The sequence below is a fragment of the Notolabrus celidotus genome, chromosome 11 (assembly GCF_009762535.1).
Source record: "Notolabrus celidotus isolate fNotCel1 chromosome 11, fNotCel1.pri, whole genome shotgun sequence".
NCBI classification, from domain to species: domain Eukaryota; kingdom Metazoa; phylum Chordata; class Actinopteri; order Labriformes; family Labridae; genus Notolabrus; species Notolabrus celidotus.
Window position 1 is genome coordinate 13,382,650 of NC_048282.1, and position 18,624 is coordinate 13,401,273.

Consider the following 18,624-nt stretch of genomic DNA (forward strand, 5'->3'; position numbering starts at 1 on the left):
TACAAGTGAAAGTTGCTCTGTCAGGTTATTACTTGAGTTAAAGTACTGAAGTACTTCTTTTAAAAATACTTAAGTATTCAAAGTACTTCTTAAAATATCTCACAACGTTGTATTTTCACTATACATAAATGCTGTGAAGAATACATAGGGGTTATTCTGTTACATCGTGTTTATCTAGAAACCATTACTTGAAATCTCTACTACTATACCATGGAATAAAAACAGCAACTAAGTTACTCCAAGCACAGACAACTTAGTTTCAAATGTTCATCTGGAATGTGTATATATATATATTTTTTTTTAAAAGCGCTCCAGAAACCCTACCAGTTAATTCAATTCAAAGAGGGGATGCCCCTTGGTAACTTACCCTTATTTGACATGTTTGGTTGTAATGCAAGGTTTGTGAGGAAGTGTTTCCACATTTTTTGTCATTTTATTTTATTTTATTGAACCACTCAGTTTTAAAATGAACTTGTGAAAATAACAGAACAAATCTCACTAGACTGTGAGTGTCATGCAGGGACATTAAATCATCTTTTTGTTAGTTTTGTATCAATAGTTGTGTGTTTTCCTGTACATACTGTAGATGTTTTAGCAAATTGAAATACATAAAGATTTAAGAATTTCTCGACATACTTGTATTTTTAATCAAATAGCAAGAGTTCAAAAAGCAGAAACAAAAAATGCACACCGTCTTTAATCACATAGCCGTTAAAAAATTGTTTTTTGAGATGAAAGTCTGAAGAAGGAGATAGCTGAAAATTCTGACTAATGTCAATTTATCTTTTCTACTGCTTCCTTCAACATCATTGCGCTCTTCTCACTGTGGGCTATCCATGGTCTTGAGATCTGAGCTGAGATTTTTTTGTTGTCGTGCCTGTGCTCATGAAGACGTCTGCATAGCTTGTTCAAGTCTTTCATCACATAAAAAGTCTTGCAGGCCCCCAATTCTGGTGCCAGATCACCCGACTTCTTATCTTGTAGCTGGTTGCCTAGTTGCACGACCCAGAATTTAGCCAAGTCTTTGGAGCTTTTTGCATTGCTCATCACCATGTTGAGAACCAAGGGGTAAAGGTCTTGAGTTGCTGCTGAGATGGGGAGTGTTGGGAAGCAGTAGTTTGGAGAATGGCTTGAATATGAAAGAGGCTAAGAGAAGAGAGGAGAGTTCTGCTGTGGATTATTTGACATTTTGAAGAGATGAATATATCACATGCACTAACTATTTATCAGTGGCTTGTCTTGGCATGAACTGTTTTTATAAATGATATAGAAGGTGCTTAGTGTCACAAGTGTGACACAATAAAATCCTAGTTGTGAGATTCAGTTGGTCTTATTCTCTCATATATTTGATATTGCATAACCAATAAAGAATAAAAAAGATCAGCACTAAAATAACTCTTAATCAGAAAGCAAGAAACAAATAACACACCACTTACAATCTTCCTCTGTGGGCAGACAATGAGCACTCGATTGGCAGCCTTGACCTGCTCTGTCAGCCAACACATTAGCCCCAGTTCTGCAATCTTGCTCTGCTGCCAAAAGTCGACGGCTATGCTACAGCCCCCCTGCCACTGAAGAAACTCTGCCAGGGCCACCACGGCCCTCTGGAAGTCTGCATTCTCAGCAGGATACACCACAAGGACAGGAACAGGTAACAAGGGGGGTGGACACCTCTTGAAGCCCAATGACAATGCTAAGTTGGCCCCAAAGCTTTTATCTGGACAGTAAAAAGAACAGTCAGAAGGAGAACCAAGCACCAGTGATAAACATTTGATTTTATTCAGCTTCAGAAGAGCCAAGCTTGATAAGCTACAGTCCTTCTTTCATCCAACTCTTAATTCTAAGAGGTTTGGTTACTTTATGATGCAGGGCAAGGTGCAAGATGAGATGGTTAAGATGAGATAAGATTGAGTCCTGTCAGGAAGAGGGGACTGGATTGTATCCTGTCTTGATGTTGGGTCTTTGTTAATAATTTAACAGTATGGTCTAGAACTGCTCTGTTTGTAAAAGCTTTTTGATATAACGTTTGTTGTGATTTGGCACTATACAAATAAAGATTGATTGATTGATTGATTGATTGATTGATTGATTGATTGATTGATTGATTGATTGATTGATTGATTGATTGATTGATTGAGTTAAAGTTAAGCTCATTGCAATGTGATGACAATGTCCCTTTAAGCAGGTTAAAATACTTTTTGTTAAGATGTTTCTTTTTGGTCTAAAAAGCCTGCAACTTTGGACAAAGGTACATGTCTGCTGGTACAGTAATTTCACAATAAAAATTCAAGCATTGATTAATTTTAGAATGATCTCCATCTTTTTTCTACAATTTTGGCTTCTACTACATTTCTACTAAATGTATAGTTTAGTATTGATTTACTTACAGATAATGTAGCAGAAACTCAGGATCATCAAACAGGCCAGGAATCCCAAAATGGCCACAACTATATTGGTGAGGATTGAAACATGAGGGACAGCTTTCTCTCCATCTACACAGACAAACAAAAAACACACTCCTTTGTACTAAATACAATTACTTTGAGATTGTCACTCGGTCAATGTATGTATAATGCTGTTTAAGTTACAGTAAAATCTTACCAGGGGTTGGGAAATCAACTGTTTTAAAAATGAAGAACAGATGGAATAACCAGCTTGTCATAAAGTTTCATACATGAATTAACAGACACATATTTAAAAACAAATACGCTTCTAACCCATAGGAAGTGGAGTATTTTTCGGTTTCTCATCTGTTAGGAAAACAGGAAAGACAATGTTAACACCAAAACTATTTTTGCATCAAACTGCCTGTGCAAAAACACGCCAACAGCTGTATAAAATATTTGTCCTTTAAAAACATTTTTTTTTTTTTTACAAACGAAAATTTGAATTATGAACTTTTGCCTTCCTGTGCTTTTTGAAACACTGTTGCTGGTTATCAAAATGATAAATACTTAAGAAATAAACTTACCGTCTTTTGGCAATGGTAATTTAATTGTAACAATGCTGTAATATTCTCCACTCCCGATCGCAGGCAGAGGGATATTGGCAGCCTGGATGGAGATAAAGCCATTGCTGGCCATTATCAAAAAATGAAACCATTTCTAGATTTAAAAAGAAAAATACATGCATTGAATTAGTTTTTTACATGCAGGTTGGTGTATACACAATGTCTTACTTGTGCTGTCAAAACAATTAAGTACTGAAATCTGCACATAATTCCATCTATGATACCTGCTTTGGCCAAGTAAGGTTTGCCTTCAGGGCCTTGGCAAAAGGTGGGTTGTATTCACAATGGTATATATCCCAAGTGGTGACAATCCGAGTGGCTGTCAGATATTTAGTACTTGCTGAAGAAAGACAAAATTTGCAGAAACAGCATGGGCCCTCAAACATAGATGAGTCATCAAGTGATGTTCTGTTAACCCTATCTCATCCGTCCTAGAAATTCAACCTTTTTTTTTTTGCTTTTTATCTAACTTGGACAACAGCTTACATTAACATTTTGAAACTTCTCAGCAAGAATTGTACAGCTTCCTCCTAGCAAGCATTACCCTTTAATGTGTCACTACACATAAGAGGCTCAAATTAAAAAAGGGAAAATTTCTTATAAATATAATGAGCTCTTATCAGCATGATACTTTTTAAAAGTTAAATATATACATTCCAGTGAAAAATGCAATATTATTTTCACATTTATTTGGTAATATTTTGGTAACAGTCAATATTATAAATGGGGTTTAAAAGATTACAAATGGGTACCATCTAAAGTGATAGATCCTACCATCAATGTTGATTGCCCAGCTTATGTTCAACATATCATGTCCTCTAAATGTCACCAGTTGTAATTCCAAGGCCGCCAAGAAAGATGGAGAGTTATCATCAGTGGAAGGATCATCTAGAACAAGAGATAACAGTAGTACTCACTGTGCAATGTTCACACTGATATTTTCTGCATTATTATTCTTAGAGCTTTAGTCTGATATTTACAGTTCTTCAGTTGTCAACAGGTTAACTTGCTGTAACAATTTCTCTTCTGCATTCATTTTTGTTGTGCTTCACCTTCTGCATGCTTTATGCTACAGAAACTGTTCTCTAATCATTACATACACCCTTTTCAGAAGATGATGACTAAATCATAGTCAGAGAAATAAGTAATAACTGTAATTTTGCTTTAAAATGTTCACAATCTTTTCAACTATTTAAAAAAAACATACTTTAATGATTTATTTTACACTTAAAAAAAATATGCTCTTAGCCAGGTTGACTGAGTGATGTCACAGCTTGGGTGCGGAGGAGGTTCAAGATCCCCAAATCTTGCTTTGTTTTATACACACTTTGCTTGTGTTTTAAGGTGTGTGCACTTGCACTGCATTCTCATAGGCTGCAAATGTAATGACTTTTTTCCTTCTTCTTCTTTTATATATATATAGCATATATGTATATTTGTTGTTGTCTATTTACCTGGGGTGGGCATGGGATGGAGACGTACGGAGATGGGCAGTGTTTTGTTATATCTGTTTTCTGATATAATGGTGCTGGCCCTTATACACAATGTGAAAAATATTTGTCCATTGGAAAAGAGTTATCTGATGTCAGTGGGACATACCTGCTAAATGAAGGTTGAATATATTATTAAACATAGACCATAAGCTTCTTAGGTGGGCAAGGTAATTGTCTTAGAATATACTTGATAAAATCTGAGTGCAATTTAGCCAGCCAGGCAGGAGTTTTAACCTGATAATACAGAGGCAGTAACTTCCTTTTGTCAGTAGATGGCAGTGTGAAATGATTCAAATTTCAAAAATAGATGTATACAAGCAAGGACCCATAAAATGACCATGACATTTTTAGCAAATGTGATAATGAACACCTAAGTCGCAACAATTTCAATTTTCAGGGCAAGACATTTCGTCAAAAGTCAAATTTGCTGCACCACCACAAACAAGTCTTCTAAAAAGTGCCTCACACATTTAACTAAAGAGCAAGACCTGGGTCTCCAGGGTTTCCTGGGCAAATTTGATAGAGAAACTCTAAGTGGTTAAGTGCCCTCTTGGATTCCACTGTAGTAGATAAAACATTAAAATGTGCCTTCTTGGGTGCTCTTCCAGTGGAAAATGCATGAAAAAGTGCCCTCTGGCTGCCCCTAATATGTTTAAAATGTAAAAAAAAAAAAAAAAATCCCTCTTAATGACCCTCGAATGTATAAAGCGTAAAAAAAAGTGCCCTCTGGATGCCCTTGTAGTGAATTATGGTTTGTTATGTTAATTTTGTAATATAAACAATGATATAGAAATAAAGAAACAGTTTTGTGTTTTCTTTTTTTCATAATTCAATTTTCCCCACAATAAACATACATAAATATTCACCAGAATGTAGGGAATTACAGTTAAATGCTACAATATTTCTGGGGGAGGACCCTCAGAACCCCTTCTTGTTACCACTGCCTGAATATATTTAAATTCACCCTGAACTGGGAGTACAGGGGTTTGAAAGGAGGTGCCGCTTTTTTTTTTGTTTTCGCTCCTGCTCCTCAAACAGTCTGAGTACGCCACTGCCTGACTTATTTTGGATGCTTGGTTTTTCATATATCCTTTGTAATCTATCTTCTCCACAGAATACATTTCATTAAAATACAGATAGACTGAGCAACACCAAGGGGCAAAGAGCAATTCATGAATTTGATTAGGCTGCTTTTTTTTTCTGTTGCATTTGTTAATTTTGATTGAGCATGGTTTGAAGATTTTTCAGCATTCTCTTCTGCAGCACGTTATTTGCAGCACATCTTCGTTGTTGCATGTGAAGAGTTAATTTGCAAAAACAGTTAACTCACTTTTGAAAAATAAAAAAAATGTTTCAAAAAACATATTTTTTCTAATACTGGCTTTTGGTATGATCAATCTACTGGGGTTGGGTGGCTTTGACTAAGTCAAAATGACTTTACTAATCAGAGGTATCTTGAAAATGTTACTTTATTAGGAATCTATATACAAAAAGAAATATGTTTTTGGAAAATGTATAAATACTGAGTTTTCTGTTTTTGCAAATGAACTCTTCATGTATTTGGCCTTTGATGTGTTTTTGAACAGCATTAGTTCTGACTTTGCAGCCTATTTTACCTAATAAGCATCTTTTAGAGCAGTAAACCACTTTGGGAGAACTGACAACAATAGTCAGTTTTCCCATTTCATGAATAACAGAGATCATGACATACCATCGAATATACGACACTCCACTTTCTGCAAAGAAATTCGAGAAACATATCAACTTAGTCCAACTTTATTTTACACTAAAACAAGGAGTGGCTCGCTTGATGGTAAATATGGTTTACTTACAATTTCATTTGCAGTCACTATGGTCCCCAGTGGAATAATGCAGAACATAATCAGTGTTACTTCTATCATGTTTATTCCAGTTGTCCTAAATAGAGATCGAAAAGAAAAGAAAAATCAATGAGTGTACTCCTTTGAATTCTCGGGATGTGTTAAACTAACTGGTGCAGGTGAGTGGTACTCCTGAGAGAGGTGTACTTGTTGAATTGATCCAACACTGAAACTTTGAGTTGTTTGTTGAGAAGCACAGCCCCACAAGCCCCGCCTCGCGCTCTGACGATTTCCGTTATTCTGTTGACTGAAGTTGAGTTTCAGTGCGAAACAACGGTAAGATCTGAGTCTTTCATACAGAATCCACACATTCAAAAAGGTTCTTTGGTCAGTTTTGGATTAAATGACACAGTGGCATCAACTCGGTATTAGATTGCATAATGTTATTCAAGCGTTATTTTCATTTCCTGATGTAAACTGCAGACGACTGAACTTTGGACATTAATAGTAAATGCTGGCAGCGTAATGGTTAAGTCCTTAAATGTATATCTGTTACGTGGACGAAATGTACGTTTTAACGTGTCTCACAGCCAAGGTGTGTAATTGTGCACGAATTAATCAGTGCGCGTAAAGTCATTTCATTAATTGTGAAAGTAACCTAAGTTTGCAGACCGATATGTAAGACCTTGGACTTTTAAACTGTTGAGCTGACTAAACAAGAGGTTGCGAAATAGACATTTGGTGTTAAACCGTTTTCATATGGTCTCGATACACTCAGACGCAATATTTCCCCCTTACTCTCTAGCCCAATACTACTACATTTCTTTGGAAGCTGGTAAGACGTGACAGGATAAATCTTCACAGGCAGAATCAATAAGTCAGAATGCAGTACTAGAAAAGCTCTGACCAATACTTTTCCTGATTGCCCAACCAAATTTAGAAATGGGAACCTTGATTTATCACATCATGGATCAAGTCAAAGAAGAGAAAGAAAAATATCATCACCAATAAGTGAATCATGATGGCTAAAAGAAAACCAATGTCAAGGAATGATTTTAAATTAAATTTAAAAAAGAAAAGAAAAGGCCGCTCTGTAGGTCACAGTCTGCAAAGAGGACATTTAGACTGTCAGTAAGACATATGCAATGAATTGAATTCACTCAAATATCATATTTTACCATTTAGTCTGCCCCTCAAGTGTCTTTTTTAATGTGTTTTGTTGTAATTCCAGTGAATGACCCCTTCCCGAACTCAGGATGTTGCTTTTTCCTGCATCAGCTCGTGGAGCCCGAAGGGTTGCAACAGAGACCTGGCAGGGACTCACGTCAAATAGAATGTGCCTCACATCACTGAGACCATGTAAAGTTATCCAAAGGAACAGAGACATTGGCCCGTTCTTCTCATTGAACTTCAACTATTACAGATGCTTCAGTATCAAAGCTGCACATTGGAATAAGTCATCACCCACGGCCGATCAGAAAACACCTTCTTATAGTTACATCGTTGTTGGGGCAGGCTCAGCAGGCTGTGTTCTTGCCAACCGTCTCAGTGAAGATAACCACGAGTCTGTGCTGCTGCTGGAAGCTGGGCCTAAGGACATGTTGCTTGGCAGCTTGCGACTTTCATGGAAGATCCACATGCCAGCTGCATTGACCTATAACCTCTGTGATGACAAGTACAGTAGTTACGCTATAGCATCTACATTTCTATTTTTGACAAAAAGTAGAAATCAGAAATAAATAAAGTGTGAAATTGTTGTTATATAATAACCTGATTTTGGTTTCTTGACAATATCTTAGTGTTTTTCTTTTCATTGCTCTTTAGGTACAACTGGTACTACCATACTTTACCTCAGGCTCATATGAATGATCGAGTGATGTACTGGCCAAGGGGCCGTGTGTGGGGTGGGTCATCCTCACTCAATGCAATGGTGTACATCCGCGGGCATGCTGAAGACTACAACCGCTGGCAGAGAGAGGGAGCTAAGGGCTGGGACTACGAGCACTGTCTTCCTTACTTTAGGAAGGCTCAATGCCATGAGCTTGGTGAAAACAGGTATTTTTGTTTTGTGTTTTGTGTTTAATGCAAAGACTCATGTTTTATTTGCTTTAGTTAACTCTATTTCCAGGCTAAAGTTACACAGAGCCTCAAGCAAGCAGAGTGCATTTCACTCACCACGGATGAATGGACTTCACAAGCTACTCAGAGCTAAATAAATGACATTTAAGGAGATTTGCAGGACATCTACAGACTGAATGTGCTGATAATTTTCCTTTTTATTATCCATCAAATGTTTGTAACTCACCCTGTTTCAATTGACAGTGGTTAGCAGTGTTAGTAGTTTGAAGTAAATGCACAGCCTGCAAACCAACACAAAGTACTAGCCATAAGTAGCCAGTTTACAGTACAGTTCACAACATAGTACCTTTTAAGTATGAACTTATAACAGAATATCATATCTTTGTTGCATGGACTGTACTCCATGAAAGTAGGGTGACCAGGTGCCAACAAGCCAAATGTGGGACAAAGAGTACGTTTGTGTCGGACAATGTGTGACATGTCACTGCGATGCCAAGAAGTAGTTTAGATTTATATATAGTGTCCATCCAACCCTCAAAACAAAATATTTGTGTTGAATCTTTTGGCTTAGAAATATCAACAACATTGCTTTCCTACAGGTTGATTTGGTCACATATGCTGTAAAGGTTGTACATTGGGCTCTCATTTTGCATAGAAAGGACAGTTGAAGTTTCACAGTTATTATGATATAGTTTGCTTCGATGCATCTATCGATGTTCAGCAACTTTGTAAAGTTAAGTGCTTGTTCTCGTTAACTCTCAAACTATGTCAACTTAAATGTGTAAAATAAAATGACACAGAGGTACAACTCACATGAGATGTCACCAGATGGATTCTGTGTCTTGAGGTCTTGAGGGGTTGAACTACCACAGTCTGCTGACCTGTATGATTGCAATGTGCGATAAATGTCCTTTCTTTTAGCAGCTTTGATACATTATTGTTTGGCAATCCTCTTTCGGTTTCATTAGAAATGTATCTACAGATTGACATTTCCCTTTTCCCTTTCTTGTGAGTCCATGAAGTCTTATTCTCCTCCATGACCAATTGATGTAAAAATCTTGCACAAAATTGTCTGGGAATTGCCGTCCACTGGCTGCACCCAAGAGTAAATACTTTCCCACATTTTGTTGTAGCTGCATCCCCTTGTCTTCATCATAGATACCATCATATTTAGCTATAGAGAGTGTCCCAGTAGCTTGTGCTTTTGTTTCGTGTCGGAGGGGCGTAGGCCACAAAACAAGGATGTTGACAGGTTGGCAAGCCCTTGACCATAGTTTTGTGCTGATGGATTGAAATTGGGTAATGAGAGGTAATGGTAGTTTCTCTTGCTTTCTATACATCCATTGGATAAAATAGTGGTCGAATGGTGCTTTTCAGTTTATAATGCCAATATCATGTTGTTGTTTTTTGCATTTGATTAAAAAAAATAACAGTTTAATAATAAAATCATTTTTATTTAATGCACATTATAATCTAAAATACATGGCTATCTTGACCACAAATGTGTTTAGTAGAAGTAGTTGTAGTTTAGTAGTTCCATTTAGGATTGGAAAAGATGATGGTGACTGAAAAAATGTATAGCAGGATGCAGAATGAAGAATGCAGAATGATGTTGTTTTTTTGATCAGCCTCTGGAGTGCATTGTTGCAGTCTAGCAAAATAAATGCTGGTTAAAGGCTAACTGAGAACCCTGGATCCAAGTAATGTGATATGTACGTTTATCTTCACCCTCAGTTCTGCTGATAATACAATCTCCAATACTTTTACAATATTTATTATTGATCACCTTAATGTTATTCTCACAAACAGGTATGTTTAACATTAAAACGGATTAGCTCTTGCCACTGTAACACATTATTTATTTTGTGTGCTGCAGGTACAGAGGAGGAAATGGGCCCCTCCATGTGTCCAGAGGGAAGACCAACCATCCCCTTCACAAGGCTTTTATTGAGGCAGGGCAGCAGGCTGGATACCCCTTTACTGATGACATGAATGGGTTCCAGCAAGAGGGTCTGGGTTGGATGGACATGACCATTAATAAAGGTTTGAGGAAACTGTTAGTGGCCCCAAAGATGAAAACAGGACATTGTAGAAAGCCACACTGCATTTCACAAAGCACAGCAGCATTGGAGAAAACATAGGGACACAAAAAAAAAAAAAAACATAACACTTAAAAAAAGCGACTGTTCATCAACCCCTCGCATAATCAGAAAAAAAGCTTTCTGAAAGCAGAAATACATTGCCTAAAAAAAAACAACAATATTTAACAAAAGCCTGAAATTACATAAGATATAAAATACTTCTTGCTTGTTTTTGGGGAGAACCAAAGACCCCCGTTCCTTTTTAGTTCTGCAGTAGCAGAGATTTCTGTTTCAGATCTATAAACAAAACTATGGTCACTTAAAATTGAAGCCTGATGTAAGCTCTCAGGTACATAGTGACAGACAGAGTGACAGCTTTCTCAGGTGAATGATTCTCCACATATTGAAGTGGTATCGATTGAGCCCCCGTTTCTATGTTTTTTAGAGCGGCCTGCAGTCAGATGAAAATAACCATGGAGTGCACTGCTCCCGGACACATTATCTGACTGAGCAACATACTTTAACACAATGGATTGATGTAGCACAGCAACAACTACCCTACTGCAGGTGACAATGAGTGTTATTATAGTAATTGGAACCCGCTATCAGTCACTCTGAAACTTTCTTATAAGTCTTCATTTTGCCTGGGACTGGGTATTGTAGCATGGTTTTTACAAATGAAGCTATGGAGTAGGATCCAAATGGCTGTTTCTGCGCATAATAAAACTAAATAATTTATGTTGTTTCAGACAACTCTACATACTTACTGTAATGTAAATAGCTGGGATCTGTTTTATGTCATTGATTTTAAACACCATTCAACATATTGAGAGCATCTGTAGGGAGGTCTTTTGTAACTTTTTAAAAATTACAACAACTTTTGAGTCAATTTTTTTTTGTCTTCAATCCCTGTGTCTGAAAACATTAAAAAAAAAAGCATTTTCCCATCTTTCCATAGTCTGAAATGTCATTATATATTGTGCATATACATTTTTTTGTGATATGGTGTGTCTTGTGAAATGCTGTGTTTTGGGCAATGCCTTGTTTTCCAAATGATGTTATGTTATGTGAAATGTTTTTTCTTGAAGTCCCTTGTATTTTGTGATATTTTGCTTATTCCTGAAATATTTTTTTATAACCTTCAGGGCCATTATATTAAAAACACTGCTCATATCTGTTCAGGAAAGAGGTGGAGTACAGCCAGTGCGTACCTGAGACCTGTCTTGAGTCGACCAAACCTGAAGACTGAGGTTCGCTGCCTAACCACCAAGATCCTTTTTGAAGGAAACACTGCAGTGGGTGTAGAGTACATTCAGAATGGACAGAAAAAAAAGGTAATTTTAGGGAGCTTTTAGACATGTTGAGAAATTGTCATTGACCCATGATGATGGTCCTCTGTCAAACACCAACCTTGTGGCAATGGTGACAGGAAATAGAATAACTATACAGAAAAAGTCAATTTTCTTGCAGTCTGGTTGGCTTTTGTAGATCATCAGGGCACATAAGTGATTTTAGTCTGTTTTTTAAGCAGTTAAAACCTGTCACAGTATGTTTAAGTATACCAACAACCCCCCCCACCCCCACCCCCCTATTTCACATTTTGAAAAATGATATTTGGGCCCTGGTGGTAATGAAGCAGTGCTGGTGTCAGGGTATATTTTTGGAGACCAGGACACCAAATCTGTCTCTCAGTCAATATACTCAAATTACTTCCTTTTGCTTTTTTTTTTAAGGTGTTTGCAGATAAGGAAGTAATACTAAGTGGGGGAGCCATCAACTCCCCTCATCTCCTGATGCTTTCTGGGGTGGGAAATGCAGACGACCTGAAACAACTTGGTATTCCTGTGATTCAGCACTTACCAGGTACACTTTTTTTTACCAGAGCCTCTTTCAAACATGGTACGAACTCCTGACAATATAGCTCCAACTCCAAAATGTTTGGAGGCTGTGTAAAATATTAATAAAACTGATTTTGATGGTTTGAAAATACTTTAAACCCTATTTATAATTGAAAATAGAGCCAAGACAACAGATCCAATTTTGAAACTGAAAACTTTTTCAAGAGAAAAATCTACAGAACAACACCAGACTCCATGATCTAAGTCCAGCTTTTGGTTTTGTGTCTGCACCTATGTTCATATGTATTCAAATTCTCTTTGTAGGTCTTTCTCTCTGTGTTTCTGTCTGTCACATTCTCTCTTTCTCTGGTATGGTTGGAGTGTAATATGTTTATTTATTACTTATTATCTATTATTCATTTAATGTCCAGTGCCCTAAAGTCTTGGTTACAGTGTGTAAAGCATTTTTTATTAAAGTACAAATACGTAAATGCATGTTATTGCCATAAATAGTCACTGAGGCATAGGGAAACAGAGGTAAGAGTTCATACCAATATGCTGCAGTCTGTTTATGTAAACAGTTTGACATGCCAATTGCTGTATTTGAGATCTGGGGTCTGTCTCTAGGGAATAACCTCACAAAAAAATATGTTTAGTTCCAAAATAATGTAGACTGTGAATGCCTGTATTATATTAAAATCATAGTTCTGTGAAATGAGAGTACAGCTAAGGAGAACAAGTAAACTTACCTCACGCTACACATACACAGGGTAAGGAAAGAAGAACCACCTCAGCCTCAGTTTGAGCCTGGAAAAACCCTGTGATAGTGTGTGTGTGTGTGGGTGTTTGTGTTTGTATAACTATGAAAACATGAAAACAAATTTTCTTGTTATTTTTCAGGTGTTGGCAGTAACCTGCAGGATCATTTGGAGCTATATGTCCAGCAGCAGTGCACTCAGCCAGTCACTCTGTTCAAGGCCCAGAAACCGTTCCACATGATCAAAATTGGCCTAGAATGGCTCTCCATGTTCACTGGTAATCAAGGACACCTTCACATTCAAATGAAAACACAGAAACTCCCCCAGATGCACATTAGCATTTAGTATAGTTCAAGTAACTTTCCAATTTTCTTTAAATAAAACAAATTGTATAAAAAAAATGCAATTATCATTTCCCTTCCCTGGAATTATCCTCTAGGGTATGGAGCAACAGCTCACTTGGAGAGTGGAGGATTCATTCGGGGTCAACCCCATGTCACGCACCCTGACATCCAGTTTCACTTCCTGCCTTCGCAGGTCATTGACCATGGACGAGTCACCCCTCAGATAGAGGCTTATCAGGTGAGTGTAGTCCTTTTTGTTCAGATTAACAACTACTGGATAGAGGTGCACCGATCAATCGACAGGTGATCAGAATTGGCAGATTTTAAGCTTGTTTATTTCTGGTCCTTGACCAACTGGTCCTCAAAAAAAAAAGATTCTGTGCCAATATCAGATTTAGCGTTTCATGAAACACCAACACAACAGTCACACATGCACACGCACACAAGCACACACACGCATACAAGGACACTCACTCATTCACTGTAAGGTGATGCATGCCGGTTGGAGCTCTACCTATTAGCTAGCAAGCCAGAGGACTGAACCACCGGATAAGGGAAGGCTACTATCTTTAGCTGGTACAGAAGTATGTATAACTTGTGGTATCTAATATTTCCACATTTTAGTGGTTTGGTCCCCTGCTGAACACTTGTGTCAGGGGTTGAGAGGGTAACAAATAAAGAGAATACGATGTGATTTGAATTCTTTCCACACTGCGTAAATGATGGCCCAGGAGACCAAAGCAGTCATTACAATCAAGTGTCTTGCCAGATTGATTGCAGTCACAGGTGTGTCTGCCAACCTATACCTAGATCTCTCAGATCTCCATCCACTTCCCCTGCCATGCATTCAAGCATTCATGAGGATGTAAGATATGTTGTTTATCCATATTTATCTGCATTTCTTTAATCCATTCCAGTTAAACATTAGTTAAAGAAGTAACTGTTTTGTTGATATTTCTGATTGTTAGTAGTCCTGTTGCTGTATGATTGATATATATTTACTTTTTGAATATATTGTTTATACCACAGAAATCATGGTTTTGGATGAAAAAAGATCTTCAGAATTGCAAGCCTTGTCATCCTCTCTTTAATTTGGGACTGTTAGGCAGTCAGACTGTTTAGAAAGTGACAGATGTTTCTGATCTGTATCAAGGCACCCCTTGGCGTCTGTTTTGAGGTCCTTCCTCTCTGTGTTTAAACTATGTTGATGTTAGGTTTCACTAAAGCCCCATGCGCTGTATTGTCAAATCAGTGACTGATATTTGATATAGGGATGTGTCTGTCAGTTAAAACAATTTGTTAAGGCTCCTCTTGTGTATCCTTGCTCATATGTCATCCGATTTCCCTCCCCTCTCCTCGACCCTCCCTCCTCTGAGCAGCAGAGCTCATGGCAGACCTGCAACTGCTTCTGGTTTGACAGAGGACCAAGGAAATATCAATTAAATGCGTCGGGATGCAGGAAAAGTTTGCTTATATTGTCTTTCATCTGGCATGTACTGCACCACATTGTGCCTCAATTTACAAGGGCCTATTCAATGCTGCTTGCAGCTTTAATTATTCTTCCACTCTCACATCTCTGTTCTGGACATGAGGCCATGCCTTCCTACCATTGCTATGCTGTGATTAATCTAATGCTAACATGTGGTATTAAACAGTACACTGTGTATGCCATCTAAGTGGTAACATGAAACATACTTTAGACATTAGTGTTCCTGTTTCTGTTGTAGGTTCATGTTGGACCAATGAGAAGCACTAGTGTTGGATGGATGAAGCTGAAGAGCACCAGTCCCCTAGATCACCCAATTCTGCAGCCAAACTATCTCTCCACTGGTAAGATTTAGTCACTGAACTGGCAAGTATGAAATCAATCAATGTGCCGGTTCCCCTGGCAGTCTAAGCCTATAGCAGCACAAATATGAGCTGGTCCGAGCCTGAGCCAGCCCTAATTAAAAGCTTTATTAAAAAGGAAAGTATTAAGCCTTTCAAAGGAGAGGTGCCTGATAACTGGAGGCTCAGGCCTGTATTCTGGGAGCATAGGGTTCTAGATGGATAAAAACAAAATACCGCTTTCCATCAAGAGTTCAATTTTATCACCACAGGTGATTTCTTAGTTCAGTCCAACAGCAGCAGAAAATATTGCTTACACCACTCTGTTAGCAGCACCCAGGTGCCTCACCGCACTTGCTGTGTGCATGGAGATAAAAATCTCTGACGTAAGGTGCTCCAATTTTCTGCTTGCAACAGTTTTGTCTTGCTCCTTTTAACAGGCCTGTAGCACGCGATCCAATGTGCAACAGAATTCAGGTTCAAACGAATAGTTCCACGATAACAACCTGACCTATAAATTAAGATCAGTAGTCAAGCATATATTCACAGTCATGCTTCCATTATAGATTAGTAGACCATGAAATAAATGAACTGAAAATTATAGATATTTATTTTACTCTCTATGAATAGCAGTAAAGGATAATGACACATAAACAGTAACAATGAAATGTATTTAATAGAAAGCACATAGTGATTTGAGGTTTCAGAAAACCGCTGTTACAGAAATAACACTAATAATCAAAAACAAACAATAATACTAATAATAACAAACAATACAAAATAGTAATGAAATAAATTCATTGAAAATCACATTAAATGTCTACACTTGCATTAAAATGCATATGCTCTTACCTTGTGCCCTTAAATGGCAATAACCAATAACACATTTTTACAGTAAACAAAGATTTAACAGTGCTTTACAACAATAACAAAAACATACAGTTTCTCAAAAAAATTGTGTTAAGTAAAATATATCAGCTTACTTTACAAGTTGTATAAAACACATGTTTCAACTGTAGCTAACAGAGTGAATGGCATTTCTAGTGCTATTTTTAGCATTAGCACTCGCCATCTTTATTCAGTTATCAAATTTTTAGTTAGTGGCCAGCAAATATGTTGTATTGACACCCAACTTTATAAGTCATTATGAAATGCCTTTTAGTGAGTGATAATTATTGTTTTAAAGCATTTCGAAAATATAAGAATGCTTTTAACTATATGCACACTATAACACATTATAATTCATTGTAGACACTTTCATCTTAATGAGTTATGATAACTGTTGTAAAGAATTATAGATTATCAGTTGTTCTTATAACTTTGATTATGCAGCACTATAGGCGCCTTATAATGTTTAATAAGTGTCATAAAGCTTTTTCGAGACAGGATATATAGAAAGTGTTACCTTTGTTTTTAATTGAGAACATTAACAAACAGAAAATATATATATGTATGAAAGGGAATAACGACTAGAAAGATGAATATTTATTTTAAAATGAGGACTCCAGAAAATGAAATTACTCACACTAAATCAAAATTAGACATGAATTGCAAAGACAACGAAGTCAAGGGATAAAACTAGATAATGAAAAACACAAATCAACTTCTCACCTCAAGGGTTGTATGAACAACATAGTCTCGTTAAAGTTCTGTTATACAATGACACAGTCTCAAGGTCTAGTTTTTTCCTTAAGTCTTTTTCACATGTAAGTTGTTCTGTCAAGGTCATGTATTAAAAACTGTTGCATACAAGCTTGATATACTTCAGGCATATTTTTAATGATGTGGGTCACTGTGGAATAATTCTTCCTTTTGAGTCTGAGAGAAAAGCATCTGTGCTCTGCCTAGTTCTTGTTTAACTGCCTGAAGTTTTGCTTTGTTTCTTCCCTCTGAAGAACTATTGAAATGTTAAGAACTGTATATTCTGACTGCATTATTATAACTTGATAGATATTCAAATCTATTACAAGGGCAGCTGATCATGTTGAAAAGTGGTTTTGAGTTAAAGTCTAGAGTTAAATTATTTAAAAACAGCCTGTTTTAATGTCTATATTCATCATTGACTACTTTCTCCTATAGATACAGATGTGTGGGAGTTCAGAGAATGTGTCAAACTCAGCAGAGAGATTTTTGCCCAGAAGGCCTTTGATGCATTCCGAGGCCCAGAAGTCCAGCCTGGGCCAGATACCCAGTCTGATGTTGACATTGATGCCTTCGTTCGCCGTAAAGCGGACAGTGCCTACCACCCATCTTGCACCTGCAAGATGGGGTCACCATCTGACCCAAAAGCAGTGGTCGACCCAAGCACGTGTGTTTTGGGTCTGGAGCGTTTGCGAGTGGTGGACGCCTCCATCATGCCAAGTATTGTCAGCGGGAACCTCAATGCTCCGACCATCATGATGGCAGAGAAGGCTGCTGACATTATCAGAGGTCGCCCTTCTCTTGCTGATCCAGGAATACCAGTGTACCAACCGCCAACACTGGACACTCAAAGATAAACAAGGTGCTCAAAGAGAGGTACAAGCAAATGTTTAGAAGGGTTATAACACTATCAGGCAGCAACAGAATGGTGTTGCTTTAATGAGTATAAATAATGGTACTTTTATGGTTTGGTTTTTTTTGTGTATATATGGATGCTTTGAACTCTAAAAAAGTGCAAAATTGCATAAGGCTGGCCGCACTAAATAATTTTAGGTCAGATCTGTGAGATCTTGTGTCTGTGTGATCTTGTCTGTAGAATCACCACTGTGAAATTGTTACTGAAAGTTTTAAGCAGTTCTAAGGAATCGTCTCGCCTGTGTGTTCAGAGGATTGTAATGTTGAAAACTGGTTGGAACTGTCCTTATGTGTGTGGTAAGTTAAGATCTAAAAGTTGTCTAGTGTGTGTGTAAAACAGACAATAGAAAACCTCTCAGCTTACCTAATATTGAAACCAGCATTGCCTTACATGAGACATTTCTACCACATTTCATACTGAGATAATGGCTTATCTTGGTTTTCTAGTCATATAACACGGTACTTGAATGTTTCCATGCGTCATTAGTCACACGACTGGATTTCGTGAAACATCAAACCAGCTACAACCTGTGTTAAATGCTTTACAAGTTGCATTCAGTTATTAGCCGAAATCTTGCACAACCTTTATTGCTCTTGTCTGACCAATGATCAGCTGCCTGACTTGCCCACAGGCAGTCTGAGCAATGCTTTTTATATAGTCATTTACGTTTCATCAGATAAAACATACCTCTAATTTCCTGAAAATTTGCAGATTTAACTGTTCGATTCAACTGTTCTTGTAGTTTTTTCACACATTAAATCACAGAGAAGCTTAAAGAATTACAAAAATACTCAGCCTTTTGTCTTGTTTCACTGTC

General features: G+C 37.4%; 2 protein-coding genes across 5 annotated transcripts; one reads left to right on the forward strand and one right to left on the reverse strand.

Moving 5' to 3' along the window:
* Positions 1-456: 456 nt before the first annotated feature.
* Positions 457-7,344, reverse strand: LOC117821839. Of its 3 annotated transcripts, XM_034696362.1 has the most exons (11): positions 7,329-7,344; positions 6,336-6,420; positions 6,215-6,239; positions 3,785-3,898; positions 3,235-3,350; positions 2,972-3,104; positions 2,718-2,750; positions 2,602-2,619; positions 2,388-2,492; positions 1,437-1,717; positions 457-1,146 (listed from the first exon to the last, which is right to left on the reverse strand). In XM_034696362.1, exons 2-11 carry the CDS (start codon positions 6,402-6,404, stop codon positions 775-777), a joined length of 1,266 nt encoding a protein of 421 aa, XP_034552253.1. In that variant the 5' UTR covers positions 6,405-6,420; positions 7,329-7,344; the 3' UTR covers positions 457-774. The 3 variants fall into 3 exon arrangements, with proteins under 3 accessions (XP_034552253.1, XP_034552252.1, XP_034552254.1); XM_034696361.1 differs by lacking the exon at positions 7,329-7,344 and having other exon boundaries at positions 6,336-6,586; XM_034696363.1 differs by lacking the exons at positions 6,215-6,239; positions 7,329-7,344 and having other exon boundaries at positions 6,336-6,585.
* On the forward strand, positions 6,542-18,597 carry chdh (choline dehydrogenase). 2 transcript variants are annotated; one of them, XM_034696359.1, is made up of 10 exons: positions 6,542-6,659; positions 7,555-7,998; positions 8,148-8,378; positions 10,279-10,445; positions 11,666-11,817; positions 12,217-12,346; positions 13,222-13,356; positions 13,519-13,661; positions 15,151-15,253; positions 17,330-18,597. In XM_034696359.1, the coding sequence occupies exons 2-10, from the start codon at positions 7,580-7,582 to the stop codon at positions 17,746-17,748; spliced, it is 1,899 nt and encodes a 632-aa protein (XP_034552250.1). In that variant the 5' UTR covers positions 6,542-6,659; positions 7,555-7,579; the 3' UTR covers positions 17,749-18,597. The 2 variants fall into 2 exon arrangements, with proteins under 2 accessions (XP_034552250.1, XP_034552251.1); XM_034696360.1 differs by lacking the exon at positions 6,542-6,659 and adding an exon at positions 6,899-6,918.
* The last annotated feature ends 27 nt before the right edge of the window (positions 18,598-18,624 follow it).